Here is a 16804-nt window from a genome sequence, read left to right as displayed (position 1 = left end):
CAAGTAATTAGACCCTCGAAGAACCAATTGAACATAAACAAAACACAAACAATCTGTGGTTTGGTCCGTAGTATATCGGAAAAGATGCAAAAATGTCAAACGCCGTTTTACAAAGTCAAAGCTGATGTGTGTGAGTATCTTGTTTGAGGAAATCAAAATATATTCACATTTGAGAGGCTGAAATCATAGTATATTTAAATGTTTATATATATAAAAAAAACTAAAATACCAAAATAGATGCTGATTAATCGGATTAATAATCAAATAATTTTTTAATTGCAGCTCTACAATTTTTATTCTGCTTGTAATAAATCACTGAATCAACACTTCCCAGAAGTTGTGCGGAGAAACAGAAGAGTGTCCATGGCAGCAAATCTAACAACCGCATATCTCCGACCACAAAAAGAGATAAGCAGCATTATATCAGTTGTTAGACTGACTGCACAGCTGCGGGTTCACATGGACACTCGGGCCATAATCGCACTGAGCAAACATCATTTAGGTGCTTTAAAAAACATCTGATTTAAGGAAGTCGTGCATGAAGACGAGCAACGCGTACCAACATTCTCGGATGCGGGAGCTGCGAAGTACAGTACAGTACTGTGGCGCTTACGTACTAAAAATAACCCCCATGTAATCTCAGTGGGAAAATCGGGCATTTAATAAATCTGGCAAACTACATTTCCTCCTGACAGGCAACAATTAAAAGACTCAGCATTAAAAAAAAAAAACTGTCAGCTATTCACATCTTGTACATTTACACATTTTACACGCACCCTGGAGTCCTATCTGTCAAGTGTGGAGCTTGAAAAAACAGCTTGCGAGGTCACACACACACACACACATGCACACACACATGCACACACACTTCCCGGGCACACAGTTTAAGTTGTGTTTGGATATGTTTAGAATGTGTGTGATGAAATGGCACCAGCTGTGTACACTGGAGAGATGCACAAGGCCCAGTACTAGGGCTAAAGCTTGAGCTTTAACCCCTTCCCTGCTGACCGTGCAGAATGGGGGAATGGGTGGGGGTGGGGGCACAAAGGACGCCTGACCCCCGCTACGGTTAGGACACAAAGGGTTTTGCCTCTGGGAAGGCAGAGCGACTGCGACTATTCAAGTGTCAGGATCAGTTTCTTTTTACAGACTCCGTAAATGCCTCAGGTAATTACAGCTGTCACCCATCAACGGACTGTTTTTTTTTTTTTTTTTTTTTCTTTTTTACAGTGCAGTACTTATGTGATACAAGAGGATCATCACTCCAGGAGGCTACAAAAATAATTTGGTTTACGGTTTAGCTTCTTTCAAACATGCATAAGGCTGTTACATTAAAGTACATCACGAGTTTACACTTGCACTTCTGAAAGAGTTTATTTAATCCGACCCCTTGAAATTTACATAAATGTCTTTGCTATCTACTTAAAAACACACTGAAAAACTGTAAAAACCCAACATTCAGAACGAGACACATGACCAAACAACAATGAAGGAAACTCTCCAGAAAGAAAAACAATTTTATCCAAGAGGAGACTGAGGGCAACATGAAGAATGTACAATATACAAATAATAGTATACTCAAACGTTATAATGGACACAGAATCCGATCAAAAATAATAACACCGCCCCTTTAATTACCATCTCTCGCCACAAACAGAAATGCCCAAAACATAAGTAGCGTTAGCAACTGCTTTAAGTGGTACTTTTAGCATCCAAATATTTTGTTTTTTTTCTGGTAAGAATATTACATCACTAAATAATTACAACAAGATGGCTGCTGGCAAAGTGACACCGTTTCGGCCAGTGGCTTGGACAGCGTCACAGCTAATACTTCCCATCTGCTGTACGACATTGGGAAGGTTAGCATCTCTGCAAGTGGCGCTACAGTATGGCTATTAGATACAACACACTGATTTGGACTACCATTTTGCATACAATAAACGCGTACAATAAACGCTATAAGGATGCTACATCGGCTATGTTCTGTCCCGGTCTCTACCATTTTTATATGTCCCTGTACTGGTAACGTTGTGGTTTAGGTTGTTGCCTTTTGTCCCAGTCAGTGCTCCAAGACCCGGGCACTACAAAGCTGTGGTGCCGATCCCAAACAAGAGGGTTCTGTCAAGAAAGCTATCTGGCATAAAACCTCATCAAAACATTAGCCACGTATACATGGACTCAAATATTCCAATTCCATTCGGGTTATTTGCTCAAACGGAAAGAATCTAACCTTTGTATACACCTCATTCCGAAAGAAAAGTGCCAATCCGAATGAATATATAATCGGATTCCCAGGGGTGGAACATTCCTTTCCCCAATCCGATTGAGGTATCTTGTACCCGTTCAATCGGAAAGTTGTCAGACTGCGTTCTTCTTCTTCTGTTGTTTATTGGCGGTTGGCAAGCAGCTTTCGTGTGCATTAGCGCCATCTGTGGAACAGAATCTAAAACTAAATTCCAAGACTGGACGAACGAAAAACTGGCAATACGGAGTTATTCCAACAAGTGAAAGAAAAACTCGAGGAAGTCGGTATCACGTGATGTTGATGTTTACGTTTTACTGGGCATGCCCTATTGACTATTCTGGTTGATTATAGCGGCGCATTTAAACACGCGATTGGAATATTCCTTTCCATGTATACCATTGCTTTCGGAAAGGTCATTCGGAAAAAGAAAAACTCCTGACTACTGACTCGCTGTGAAGAAACCTAAAAACCATCAGTAGCATTTCTGTAGCCTTTGCATTACTTCGGATTTCTAACATACTCTTGGTATTAATATGTATCTTAGATGTCCACTTGGACCACCCACTACGTTTCTTTCCTAACCACGTAAATGATTGATCCTCCGTTACACAACTTTTGAACAATGGGAACGCAACAACAATATACCTTTTATTGCTTACCAATAACTACCGTATTCATTCAATTATTAGAGTGCTTCCTAATATTGGTCCGCTCCTTTCCAAAAAAACAGTCCATGTCGATCCATGTGTTTCAGCACTGCTGGAATTCCTGTTCGCTGGAGCATTAACGCCAGAGCAGGTGAAGAGTTTGCAAGAACATCTGTTGGTAATTTCAATCTCTCTGCGCCTGGAGGCAATGAAATCCCACACTAAATGGATACTGTATCTGAAACATTATTAAACCTTAAGAAAAAAAAATGGGGGGTACCATATGGTCATAAAAGGGCGGGCGGGTGGGTGACTAGATGGGGAGCAACACTGGGTTTCTTTCACAAAACCATTTCAGTTGATCACATTATGGTTTTGCAAAAAAAAAAAAAAAAAAAAAAAGCCACACAAACCCAAACAGTTCCTTGTCTTCGCCCGAGTGCTAGGACATCTAAAGTGTTAGTGCCCAGAAAAAAACCACATAACCTTCGTTGTCTTGCATAGTGCACATTATGGATTCAAACAAATGAAAGCTGGATGCATGAAAATAAACTCCAGAGTGCTCATTTATTTAAGGTTTTTTCCAAAAACGACCCAGGGCAGAGCTTTTACACGTTGCACTGACTGCAACCAGGTGTTGCTCCACATGATCCAGAGAGGCAATAAAAGCATGAGTCACGATGCCGAGCTGCCAAATCAACCATCAATCATTGAAGAGCAACATTCTGCATTAACTGTATAATATTATATAATATAATATAATATAGTATCCTCTAAATGACTTTCTATTAGAAAATCAGACATGGGCGACTACATTTCTTTGACAGACATGACAATTAGGGATATGATAACAGAATAGGGGGCTGCACAGTGGTCGAGTGGTTAGCACGCAGACCTCACAACTAGGAGACCAGGGTTCAATTCCACCCTTGGCCATCTCTGTGTGGAGTTTGCATGTTCTCCCCGTGCATGCGTGGGTTTTTTCCGGGTACTCCGGTTTCCTCCCACATTCCAAAAACATGCTAGGTTAATTGGCGACTCCAAATTTAGGTGTGAGTGTGAATGGTTGTTTGTCTATATGTGCCCTGTGATTGGCTAGCCACCAGTCCAGGGTGTACCCCGCCTCTCTTGCCCGAAGACAGCTGGGATAGGCTCCAGCCTCCCCGCGACCCTCGTGAGGAAAAAGCAGTAGAAAATGAATGAATGAATAACAGAATAGGGGGCTGCACGGCGGTTAAGTGGTTAGCGTGCAGACCTCACAGCTAGGAGCCCAGGGTTCAATTCCACCCTCGGGCATCCCCGTGCATGCGTGGGTTTTCTCCGGGTACTCCGGTTTCCTCCCACATTCCAAAAAAAATGCTAGGTTAATTAGCGACTCCAAATTTAGGTATGAATGTGAGTGTGAATGGTTGTTTGTCTATATGTGCCCTGTGATTGGCTGGCCACCAGTCCAGGGTGTACCCCGCCTCTCGCCTGAAGACAGCTGGGATAGGCTCCAGCACCCCCACGACCCTCGTGAGGAAAAAGCAGTAGAAAATTGTTTTTACGGAACTTTGTGACATGCATATTCAATAAATTCAACACAGGGAATGTGAAAAAAAATGAAGTTACTTTCAAGGTTAATGTCACGTTCAGGCACTTCTTGCTGCGAAGCTCAAATAAGTTAGCATATAAGTTAGCAAATAATAGAGAACAGGCTAAATAGGTGTAAGATATGCTAATTTTCCTTTTTTTTTAAGTGCTGTGTAAGCATTGGCACCGTTTAAAAAGTACTGATTTGTCACTCTCTGTGGATAAATGTGAACAATACCTAACAGTAGGTTGGGTCAACTGTTACGGTTCTGATGAATCTGGCAACGTTTGACCCCAAAAATTACACTCAAACTTCAAAATGTAAGACTTCAGGGGCGTTTCGACACGACAGTTTTGATAAAAGAGCAAGAAAACGAAAGCTGAACATGTGTCTTGTTTAATCCAAAAATATTTCATGAAGCATTTTTTTTTTCTTTTGTGTGAATTGTGGCATATTCTTCCTTCATCTCATCTCCATTAGTCATGACTAGAGTGTCTAATTAACTCTGTGTCACTCTTTGGATTTTTTTCTGAACCTCTGATGTCTCCAAAAGTGCCTGTGGGTCCTTCCATCTCTGTCGTCGTAAAAGTTGAATAGTCTCCGTGCTGAAGCTTTGAAAACATTTTGCCAGTTTAGAGATCGGAAAAAAATCAAATGTGAGTAGTTACTAAAGAGCCTGCCACTGTGTATAAATAGATTTAAAAGAGCGATGCTTAACGCCACACTAGTGCAAACGCTCATTGAGGTGCGTGTGATCATTTGAATGATACATGCAAAAGGAGAGCATTTGCTCACTATGCAAACGCCGTTGTGATTAGCACACAATGCTATAAACTCATTTTTCAACTGGTGAAGATAAAGAATAAACCTTCTCACTCTCGTTTATTCCTTTTTGCATTGCAGCCAATTAACCGTTCTATATGATTACACTTGACCTGGGGAATTTACAGGAAAAAAAGCCTTACAATGAATCAAAGGGGCTGATGAAGACATGATGAAATCGTGCACATATGACAACTTGGACCAGAATGAAGCTGATGAAACAGTACGACAAATCTGGCAACTGTACCGAGCGACATCAGATAGACCCCAATAACCTACAGGGTGTTATAGAGGGGGGGCATTGTTTAGGGGTGTGGGTGTGTGTGTGGGGGGGGGGGGGGGTTGGGGAGAACAGCAGTTGTGAGATTGTTTTTGTGTCAGGGTGATGGATGGCGGCTGGGGTCCGACGGTTCAAATGTTATACCGCCGACATCATATCGCAAAAGCTGCGGATTACGTAACAAAGTGATGCTAATAAACATACCGCGACTCCCTACTGACGCTTAACAAGCGTGCCTCCGTGTGGAAATAAAGTCGACCTGGTTCCGTAATTATAGTTTGCACAAACTTAGGCCGGGTACCAAAACAGCACTAAGACCAACATTCTCTATCAGTGATATAATGGAAGTTAAGTCAATCATGTGGAAGTTATAATCAAAACTGGAGTGCACTACCTGTCTGCAACCACCAGAGGTGCTGTTGATTCCAACTCAAAGAATTAGCTCTCAGCTCAGGCCTACATCAGGGGTCTCAAACTCAATTTACTTGGGGGCCACCGGAGCTAGGGTCTGGGCGAGACTGAGCCGCATCAGGTTTTTTTAAAAAAAAAACAAAAAAAAAACGCATTTATTAAAAACATAAAAATTAATAAACTTTGCTTTGGTTTCGATTTTCTACAAGAAAAGCTCTGATAAAACATTCCACTGTTCTCAAATATCTTAATTTTTATTTTTCTGCACAAAATAAGATGAAAAATAAATAAACAAATCAAGAATAAAGAAAATCAATCAATCAGTAATAAATAAATATAATAATAATAATAAAAACTTAAGAAACCACATATAGTTGGTGGGTAGACAAATGATTTTTTTCAGATTAAAATGAACAAAGCATTATTAGAGCCCTGTAGACATGACAAAACACGACTATAGTCACATTTGTACTTTTTTTTATTTACAACATATTGCGCAACTGCAGGGTCTTGAGACACATGCTAACTCGCAAACTAGAGAGCTAGCGATCTAAACGGTAGCCTTCAAGTTATTTCCTTTAAACTTAAATAGCCAAAAACATACCACTTCCACACGGATAGGGAGGTTAACTATTAACAGTTATTTAACCTTTAACATGAACATTAATCAAACGTAATAATTTTTCTGGGTACATATCATACAGCATCCATATCAAACTTGCGGGGGCCTCAAACTAGTGTCCTGCGGGCCACATTTGGCCCGCGGGCCGCGTGTTTGACACCCCTGGCCTACATCCATCCAATAAAACACTAGTATTGGAAACATTTCGGTATTCAAAAACTACCAATCGTAATTGATAAAGGATAGTCAGTCAAATGCTCATCATTACGTTGGACTTTAGCGGTTTCTGCAGAACGCTATGACAAATAACGATGCTAATCTGACTTTTTGGAGGGTGGGTATATGATTTCATGCATATCCTTCCTTCAAGGAACCATATTTGGTAAATGTGAGTACAAGAATTTAGTTTAACGTACATAAAAACAATGCAAAATCATGCTTAGCTGCAAAACCGACTTCTCCTACTAATGTCATCCATAATTCCATATTTAAAATGCACATATCTAGATTTACAATTTGAGGTTATGGGGGTAATTTGAATAGGTTTGTGACTATGCTGGAGCCTATCCCAGCTGTTTTTGGACAAAAGGTGGGGTACACCCTGAACTGGTTGTGCGTGTCTTTCGTTTTCTGTATTTTCGTTAGAAGAAGTTCCAAAACTACACCACTGTAGTATAAAAGATGAATCACAACAGAAGTGTTGAAGTTTCTTTTAGTTTTTCTGGTAAAAAAAAATATGAGCCAAAAGCATCACTGCAGGGCATTGGAGCCAATCAGTGCAGAAAGCCAATGCTATATAATGCATGTATTTGCCAAATATACAAATATATTTTCACAAATCACTATACTGAAGTATTTTGATGGCAATTATTTCTCCTGTTTTATTTTTTTTTATAAAAGTACCCAAGTATTCTACCATATAAGGTTACTTTTTACTGTAGATGGAACACAACTACTACTACAATGAATAGTACACTATTTGTACTTCAGTATTAGTAGTGGTTTTGTTTCTGCATCACTTCAGCAGCAATGCAGTTGTCTCTTGCAATCATATCTAACAGGCTCGTCACATTTGGACATGCAGGCAGGTTTTAGTCAATGCACACTGCAAAGACTGAAAAAAAACTTGACTTCTCATCAGCAAAAGTTTGCAAAAACAAATCAGATGACCTCGATTAAGTGTTTGACATGAAATGCACATAATAAAAGCTGTTTTTTTACGGTTTAAAGTCATTCCAACGGGTGTACATTGGTACATTAATTGCACCAACGTGGTGTAGGAATCAAACCGAGCAGCTGCGGCTCACCTTGTTGAAGTTGTAGTAGCCCAAACAGTGGGCGAAATCCAGGTTGGGTGGCTCTCCTGGAATAGAATTTCCACCGGCATTGGGATAAAAACGTACATCCATGATGTGCGAGAGGGAAGAAGGGGGGGGGAGAGGTCCGCGCGGCTGTAGCGCACCGAGCAATGGGGGTGCCTTTTCGGCTAACAATCCAAGCGCACTCTCGGAGAAACAAACAAACAAACAAACAGAGCTCGGTAGTAGTTTAAACAAATGTGGACGTTTGTTTTACTCCTCTTCTACGCCCGCTTTCATCCCCGTGGAAGCCCAGAAAGGTGTCCGTCATGGAGCGGCGGTCGAGCATGTACACGCAGCTGCTGTATACAAAAGACCGGCGGTAAGCGAGTAAGTGAGTGACTGGAGTGGTTAAGTTAGTAAGCTGGGGGTCCGCCTCCTTTCTCGTTGTGACCCCCCCACACTCATATATTTCAAATACAGCGCTGAAAAGCCACCATAAAAGTTACTCTTCCATTACCAAGCGCTACCCCTTTAAGTCAATTTACAAGCTAGAAGTAGCAAACCAAGGCTAAGTAGCTCCGAAACAAGTGAAAGGAGGCTCCGCATGTGTGGGCTTAATGCGTGGATGTGATGTTCCCACAGCAGTCCAACCTTCTTCGGCTTCACCGGTGACGCGAACAAGGTAAAAGTGAGCAGAGTTGAGAAGACACTCCCCTAAACACAACAAGAAGCTCCCATGCTAACTAGATGCTAATCCAACTCATCTGAACAGGTTAACGCTGTTTCTCTTTGGCATAACACAGGGATCGAGTCCGTGGGCAGGGCCAAACAAGGTGCGACAAAATATCAAAAAATCAACTGTATTATTATTTTTATTTTTTAAAATAACAATATAGGCTGCACGGTGGAGAAGTGGTTAGCACACATGCCTCACAGCTAGGAGACCGGAGTTCAATTCCACCCTCGGCCATCTCTGTGTGGAGTTTGCATGTTCTCCCCGTGCATGCGTGAGTTGCAATACTAAAATTAATTACACTATAATACTGCTAAATAAAAAAATATACTCAAGTACTTGTTACCCCCAAGAAAACAAAAATATATAATACATATTATAGTGTGATTACATTAAAGATAATATTAAATGGCGTACGATTGGGTGGCGACCGTTCTAGTGTGTACCCTGCCTTTTGCCTGAAGTCGGCTGGGATAGGCTCCAGCATGCCCCGCGACAATACAGATAGCTAATATTAAATACAAATATACATTAGTATTTACCCTTTAAGCGTTATAATGCATAGACAATTTTTAGTGTACAAATATTTCTATTAGAGGACGAGTGGTTAGCGTGCAGGCCACACAGCTAAGAGACCGGAGTTTGATTCCACCCTCGAGCCATCTCTGTGTGGAATTTGCATGTTCTCCCCGTGGGTTTTCTCCGGGTACTCCGGTTTCCTCCCACATTCCAAAAACATGCTAGGTTAATTAGCGACTCCAAATTGTCCATAGGTATGAATGTGAGTGTGAATGGTTGTTTGTCTATATGTGCCCTGTGATTGGCTGGCGACCAGTCCAGGGTGTACCCTGCCTCTTGCCCGAAGGCAGCTGGGATAGGCTCTAGCACCCCCTGCGACCCTCGTGATGATAAGCGGTAGCCATTTAAGACATAAATAAGACTTTTGTGTTGCTGTAAATTTGTCCCAGTTTTAAGGGAGCTGAATTGGGGGCGGACAGGAAGTGAACTCCTGCAACCCTCGTGAGGATAAGGGGTAGAAATTGAATAAAATAACGATATTGCTCAATCAATCCCAATCTTTTTTTCAAAAGACAACCATGGCCATTTTAGACAACTTGGACTGATTCTTCAAGGGACGCAGAATATTGTGTTGGAACCTACCAAAATAAAGATACTCATTTGATGCCGTTTTGCCGGATCCGAGTATGATCGGTATTCATGTTTAAAGAAAATGCTAATTATGTATACACAGTCAGTGGTAACAGTAACAACATTAGGTACATACATTTACACAGTAGCACAAAAGCGGCATCAAGCATCCCGCATGTAATGCTAACATAAGCGTGCTAAAATATCACATCCCTTGCAATCTTAAAACTTGTTTCATAACGAACACAGTGCATTTCACAAGACAGCGGGCACAATTGTGCATCAGTCACTGACGATGTTTTGTTTTGGGTTTTTTGTCTGCTTGTGTCGACAGGTGATGTAAAGTCAGTTGGAAAACTGCTCATAGAAATTTTGAGAAAAAAAAACAGTCAACAAGGCCAGCCAATCACAGGGCACATATAGACAAACAACCATTCACACTCACATTCATACCTATGGACAATTTAGAGTCACCAATTAACCTAGCATGTTTTTGGAATGTGGGAGGAAACCGGAGTAAAACCCACGCATGCATGTGGAAAACATGGAAACTACACACAGAGATGACCGAGGATGGAATTGAACCCTGGTCTGCTAGCTGTGAGGTCTGCACCCTAACCACTAGTCCACCGTGCCATCCTTCCAATTTAAGATAATGTACAGATTTAAAACCTGACCATTTCCTGTAAAAAACACACCCACTTCCGGTTTATGCCCCCATTCCGAGTACAAATACAGATGCGGATAATTGAGATGGGTGAACAGATACAGATAGTGGTGTACGTGCTCACCCCTATCCCCATATATATATATATGGGGGAGGGGGGGCACCACCACCCATGTGTGCTTTTTCCTCTCCAAAAATAGGCATTCATAATTTAATACATTTATGTACATGTGATAATAAAGCATACAATGTCAATATAATAATGAAATGTTATGTATGTAATGTATAATACATTAACGAACGTTCTCGTTAGGGCTGCTGGAAGAAGCTTTGCAAGCCAATAAGGATAATTGGGAGACAAGAAAGCAAAATGCAAACACAATTATGACAGCAGTACTTGAAATATGGCTTTAGCGCTTCCAGGCATGCTAATGCAAATCCCTTATGTGTTGTATGCGAGGAAAAGTTCATTGTTCTGTAATTTTGTGTTAAAATGAAAAAAAGGAACTTCCCAGAACTTTTCACAATGACATTTTTGCTATTCATTCCTGTCCAACTGTTTGTGAAAGACTGGATTTTCATTGCTTGACTTGAAGGCATCTTCAATGAACATACTTGGAGTTAATGCTAACAAGTCTTGGCGGTGTCTTTTTGCACCAAAGTTTAAAGTCGAGAAAAGTCATCAAAACAACATGATTATATGTATATTTAAACTTTACAACGGCAGCATTTATTTAGGATAGCATGTTTAGTTTATGCAAATTTGAGCATTTCTTACCATTTTATAACGTGTTGTCAAATTGTACAAGCAGTTCCACGTAGAAGCTCTTAACTGAAGTACTGAAGTTGGGTACACTTCACTTCACTGCAACGCCCCAATGCTCAGAAAGCTGTATCGGAAAACTGTAAAATAATGCTTGTATTTTTGTACAAGTGTTAAGCTGCACTGTGATGAATTTAGTGCTGTTACTTAAGGGTTCTTTGAAAGATGACAGTGTGAGCTAGACTGTTATGTTGTAACACTGGTATATGTACGCTAACCTCCTCTGATGTTCAATGACTTGACAAGCTCATTGTCCGTGCACTGATAGCTCATAATTGGCTCCTGTCAAAGAAACCAGTATCGTTCCCTCACTGACTCGCAAGCGGGACAGTATTTCAACAATTTATAGTAGTTCAGGAGATGCCACGAGATTAGAATTTAGCCATGACAAAGTTCAAAGTTTAATAAAAAAGTATCGGCTTATACACCAGAATTTTTGGTAATCTAAATGGCGAAAAACTCGCTCACCTGTGACTACATTTAATTGTGTAATACAGACGTCATTTAATTAATTTGATCACGACTCTCGCATGTAATTAAAGTTGCCACAGATAAAATATTCAGAATATCTCGAAATAAAGCAGTAAATAAACCTTACAGCAGGGGTTTCAAACTCAATTTACTTGGGGGCCACTGGAGCTCGGGTCTGGGTGAGACTGGGCAAAACAAAAAAAATTAAAAAAACTTCGCTTTGGTTCCAATTTTCTACAAGAAAAGCTCTGATAAAACATTCCACTGTTCTCAAATATCTTACTTTTTATTTTTCTACACAAAATAAAATGAAAAATAAATAAACTAATCAAGAATAAAGACAATAAATCAATCAGTAATAAATAAATAATAATAATAATAATAATAATAATAATAATAATAATAATAATAATAATAATAATAATAATAATAATAATAATAATAATAATAATAATAATACGGCAAATAATAAAAACTTAAGAAACCACATATAGTTGGTGGGTAGACAAATTATTTTTTTCAGATTAAAATGAACAAAGCATTATTAGAGCCCTGTAGACATGACAAAACACGACTATAGTCACATTTATACTTTTTTTATTTACAACATATTACGCAACTGCAGGGTCTCGAGACACATGCTAACTCGCAAACTAGAGAGCTAGCAACCTAAACGGTAGCCTCCAAGTTATTTCCTTTAAACTTAAATAGCCAAAAACTTACCACTTCCACACGGATAGGGAGGATATTATTTAACCTTTAACATGAACATAAATCAAACGTAATAATTTTTTCTGGGTACATGATACCATACATCATCCATATCAAACTTGCGTGGGCTGCACTAACATTAAACTTTCATATCAAGGCGGGGGCCTCAAATTAGTGTCCTGCGGGCCGCGTGTTTGAGACCCCTGCCTTACAGTCAGGACAATCACCCTTTCCCAATGCTAACAACACACTTAATAAGTGCCTAGAATCACATTTCCTTGACGTCAAACAACAAAGTTCTGCAAACATTAATATTACATTTTGTTAAGAAATGGGTTAGCCCTCTGAGGGTTTTTTTTTATTTTTTCAAGAAACTGATTGTTCCCCTTCCAGTGTGTTTTATTAAATAGGTCACCAGTTCTCAACCGCAGAGGAATCTTAACATTTGATATACCGAAAGTTGGCAGGTACGCTCACTTTCATAACACAGGTTGTTTTTAACAGGATTTTGATTCAGTCTAATTAGTGTAAATTTGCATTTAAATCCCCTTGTCCGAAAAACTCATACTTTTTCTTTTTTGTGACAGTCACAGATGAAGATGTTAATAAACACAGAGGAGGATTTATTCCCTGCTACTTACTGGTTTTGCAGTAAGTAGTCAAACAGGAGTCTTTTCATTCAGCTGTCACATTTGGCTCTTCAGAGGGGAAGAAGAGGTAAGAATAAACACGGGAAATCAATGCAGTCGGCCTTGAGAATACACCAGCAAAGCTTTCTGTTTGTATCCTGTCGGTCTGCAAATGTCACATCAACTAAATCTCTACACTCAAATACATTTTCATTATAAATCCATTCGTACCTTTTATGGAAGACCTGTGAACCTGCATTGCCTCGTAGGTTGTTATTTTTTTTAAATAAATAGATTTTAAATGAAGTTAAAAACTCAAGTGAAAACAAGTTTTGATGCCATAAAATCAACTCTTGGTCTGCTATATTTTGATAAACCAAGACGCATACTACCAGGGTACATTGGTGTGATACCATATTAACCTGTACGTAATACAACACTGAATATAAGACGACTCTTCTTTTTCAAGACCATTTTTAAGACAAACAAGGTCAACTTTACCCCGAATATAATAAATATAGAGAAATAATAACTGCTAGATCAACATTTAGCAGTTGGAATTCCTGATTCCGTGCCAGCATAATAAAAATATTTTAACCTCTCAACGGCATTTCACACTGGACTGTTATGCGGACATGGGCCGGTATGCTGCTCGACTAGCTTAAAAACTAGCTTAAAAACCCAACGTTTTTCCTACGGTACTTGGTCGTGTCGAAGAGTCAGAAGAGCAAGCAGTAAGTAACAATTTATCAGTGTCCTAACTGTGTATATTTTGTGTAAGTCATGAAATAAAACTGGTTGTCTGTGTAGCATTATAGAGTGCGCATAAAGGGAACAGGGTTGCTAACAGCCATTATCTAGTTTTTTAAACACTGGTAGTCCAGACAAAAATGTGTAATGACCACATTACATGTTACTGATGCTGGAGAAAACCTAACACGGAAATGTTAAAACTACTTACCATTGAGAGACATTTTGAAATAACCTCTTTTCTCGAGGAACTTCGGACTGTCCAGATTGTAAGCGTACATTTAAAAAAGACAAATCAATGTTTATCATCAACTTCTATGAAGTTTGAAGTACTGAGCACATGGGAGTGTAACCAACCATAGCGGAGTGGGTGTGTCCGGAGGTGGGGCGTGGGTGGAATATATTAAAACGATGAACTATAGGTGCATATTCTAGAAGATCTAGAAAGCTTTCTGTGCTGGTTATTGTGTGTAGCTGCTCTGTAGGAGTCCACAACTCGATACAACGGGCCGAAAAATGAGTATAATAGATACCGTTTAAGTTTGTCTTTGGTGACAAGCTTAAGCCAGAATTTGGTTAGTTATAATAAAGGTTCATGTACAGTACACAGTACCTAAAGAATGAAAGCTGGTTATTGTGTGTAGCTGCTCTGTAGGAGTCCACAACTCGATACAACGGGCCGAAAAATGAGTTTAATAGATCCCCTTTAATTTAAGTTTGTCTTAGGTGACAAGCTTAAGCCAGAATTTGGTGAGTTATAATAAAGGTTCATGTACAGTACACAGTACCTAAAGAATGAAAGCTGGTTATTGTGTGTAGCTGCTCTGTAGGAATCCAAAACTCGATACAACGGGCCGGAAAATGAGTATAATAGATCCCCTTTAAGCCAGAATTTGGTTAGTAATAATAAAGATTCATGTACAGTACACAGTAACTAAAGAATAAAAGCTGGTTATTGTGTGTAGCTGCTCTGTAGGAGTCCACAACTCGACACAACGGGCCGAAAAATGAGTATAATTGATCCCCTTTAAGCCAGAATTTGGTTAGTAATAATAAAGGTTCATGTACAGTACACAATACCTAAAGAATGAAAGCTGGTTATTGTGTGTAGCTGCTCTGTAGGAATCCACAACTCGATACAACGGGCCGAAAAATGAGTATAATAGATCCCCTTTAGGTTTGTCTTTGGTGACAAGCTTAAGCCAGAATTTGGTTAGTCATAATAAAGGTTCATGTACAGTACAAAGTACTTAAAGAATGAAAGCTGGTTATTGTGTGCAGCTGCTCTGTAGGAGTCCACAACTCGATACAACGGGCCGAAAAATGAGTTTAATAGATCCCCTTTAATTTAAGTTTGTCTTAGGTGACAAGCTTAAGCCAGAATTTGGTTAGTTATAATAAAGGTTCATGTACAGTACACAGTACCTAAAGAATGAAAGCTGGTTATTGTGTGTAGCTGCTCTGTAGGAATCCAAAACTCGATACAACAGGCCGGAAAATGAGTATAATAGATCCCCTTTAAGCCAGAATTTGGTTAGTAATAATAAAGATTCATGTACAGTACACAGTAACTAAAGAATAAAAGCTGGTTATTGTGTGTAGCTGCTCTCTAGGAGTCCACAACTCGATACAACGGGCCGAAAAATGAGTATAATAGATCCCCTTTAGGTTTGTCTTTGGTGACGAGCTTAAGCCAGAATTTGGTTAGTCATAATAAAGGTTCATGTACAGTACAAAGTACTTAAAGAATGAAAGCTGGTTATTGTGTGCAGCTGCTCTGTAGGAGTCCACAACTCCATACAATGGGCTGAAAAATGAGTATAATAGATCCCCTTTAAGTTTGTCTTTGGTGACAAGCTTAAGCCAGAATTTGGTTAAAGGTTCATGTACAGTACACAGTACCTAAAGAATAAAGAATGAAAGCTGGTTATTGTGTGTAGCTGCTCTGTAGGAGTCCACAACTCGATACAACGGGCCGAAAAATAAGTATAATAGATCCGATTTAAGTTTGTCTTTGGTGACAAGCTTAAGCCAGAATTTGGTTAGAAATAATTAAGGTTCATGTACAGTACACAGTACCTAAAGAATGAAAGCTGGTTATTGTGTGTAGCTGCTCTGTAGGAGTCCACAACAAGGTTCATGTACAGTACATAGCAACCAAAGAATGCAAAAAAAACTTTTTTAAGTTAAGTGTGTAATGTATTTGTCAAAGTTTGGAATGACTCACATAAAGCAAACGCATGCATTTCTGCGATTGCACATTGAGTTTCCATGGAGCCTGATTGAAGGCACGGTGCGTTGGCATGTCATGTGCGAATGTAATCAATGTCATACAGTGTGCTGCTGCTGTGCTCCAGGCAGATAATCCTCATTTGAATGCTCTCCAGCCCCGCTTGCTTGCCCCAAGATGGTCGACAATCCGTAAAAACCAAGGCAAGAAATCTGCTTTGTAATTACGGACACATTGACCCACTAACGTTTTCCTGTTTGATAGCTGCACAAGCTGCACTATGCACAAAACCGCGCGGTACTATCCTCACCGATACGCCCACCCAGTCAAATCCCATTCACCGCTGCCTATAGTGACATATAAAACAGACCACATGGTCGCCCACACAGCACACATCAGATAAAAGCGAGTTCCGCTACATTCCCAATTCAACCTGGTTATTGGATGTTTGCTTTTGCCACATGACACAATCATAGTGTGTCTTTCTGGTCGCGGTTATTACTTATTCCTGTTTTTTTTTTTTATTGTTGTTTAGCTGTGCAGCCAGCCAGCGGAATTCATTTCCTTTGCTACCTCTGTTTATGTGTGTCTCTCTCAGCCAAGATGAATTATGCTTCTCCACCATGTGTCATTTCCTTCCAGCTTGGCAACACTGCAAGCATTTCTTTATTTATTTTTTGGTTACATGAAAACAAATTATCATCTGCTGGCTCCTGCTTACATTCAATTAAAGCAGAGCA

The 16804-nt window shown here is 39.7% G+C and overlaps 1 protein-coding gene and 1 long non-coding RNA gene across 2 annotated transcripts in view; one reads left to right on the top strand and one right to left on the bottom strand.

Annotated features, from left to right (window-relative positions):
- Positions 1-8622, bottom strand: part of tox3 (TOX high mobility group box family member 3) — a 73295-nt gene extending 64673 nt beyond the window's left edge. Inside the window, exon 1 of the mRNA XM_058088838.2 lies at positions 7908-8622. Coding sequence (XP_057944821.2) covers positions 7908-8009 — 102 coding nt within the window. The 5' untranslated portion in view covers positions 8010-8622. The remainder of the gene's footprint in view (positions 1-7907) is intronic.
- On the top strand, positions 8057-13402 carry LOC131139327 (uncharacterized). The gene is made up of 3 exons (XR_009132226.2): positions 8057-8583; positions 12849-12922; positions 13043-13402. It is a non-coding gene; the product is annotated as an uncharacterized LOC131139327 (long non-coding RNA).
- Positions 13403-16804: the final 3402 nt, after the last annotated feature.

This window comes from Doryrhamphus excisus, linkage group LG13, assembly GCF_037039965.1.
Source record: "Doryrhamphus excisus strain RoL-2023G ecotype Guam linkage group LG13, RoL_Dexc_Guam_v1.1, whole genome shotgun sequence".
In the NCBI taxonomy this organism is placed as follows: domain Eukaryota; kingdom Metazoa; phylum Chordata; class Actinopteri; order Syngnathiformes; family Syngnathidae; genus Doryrhamphus; species Doryrhamphus excisus.
Note: the sequence above shows the minus strand (reverse complement) of the source record. Positions and strands in the feature narration are given on the sequence as shown.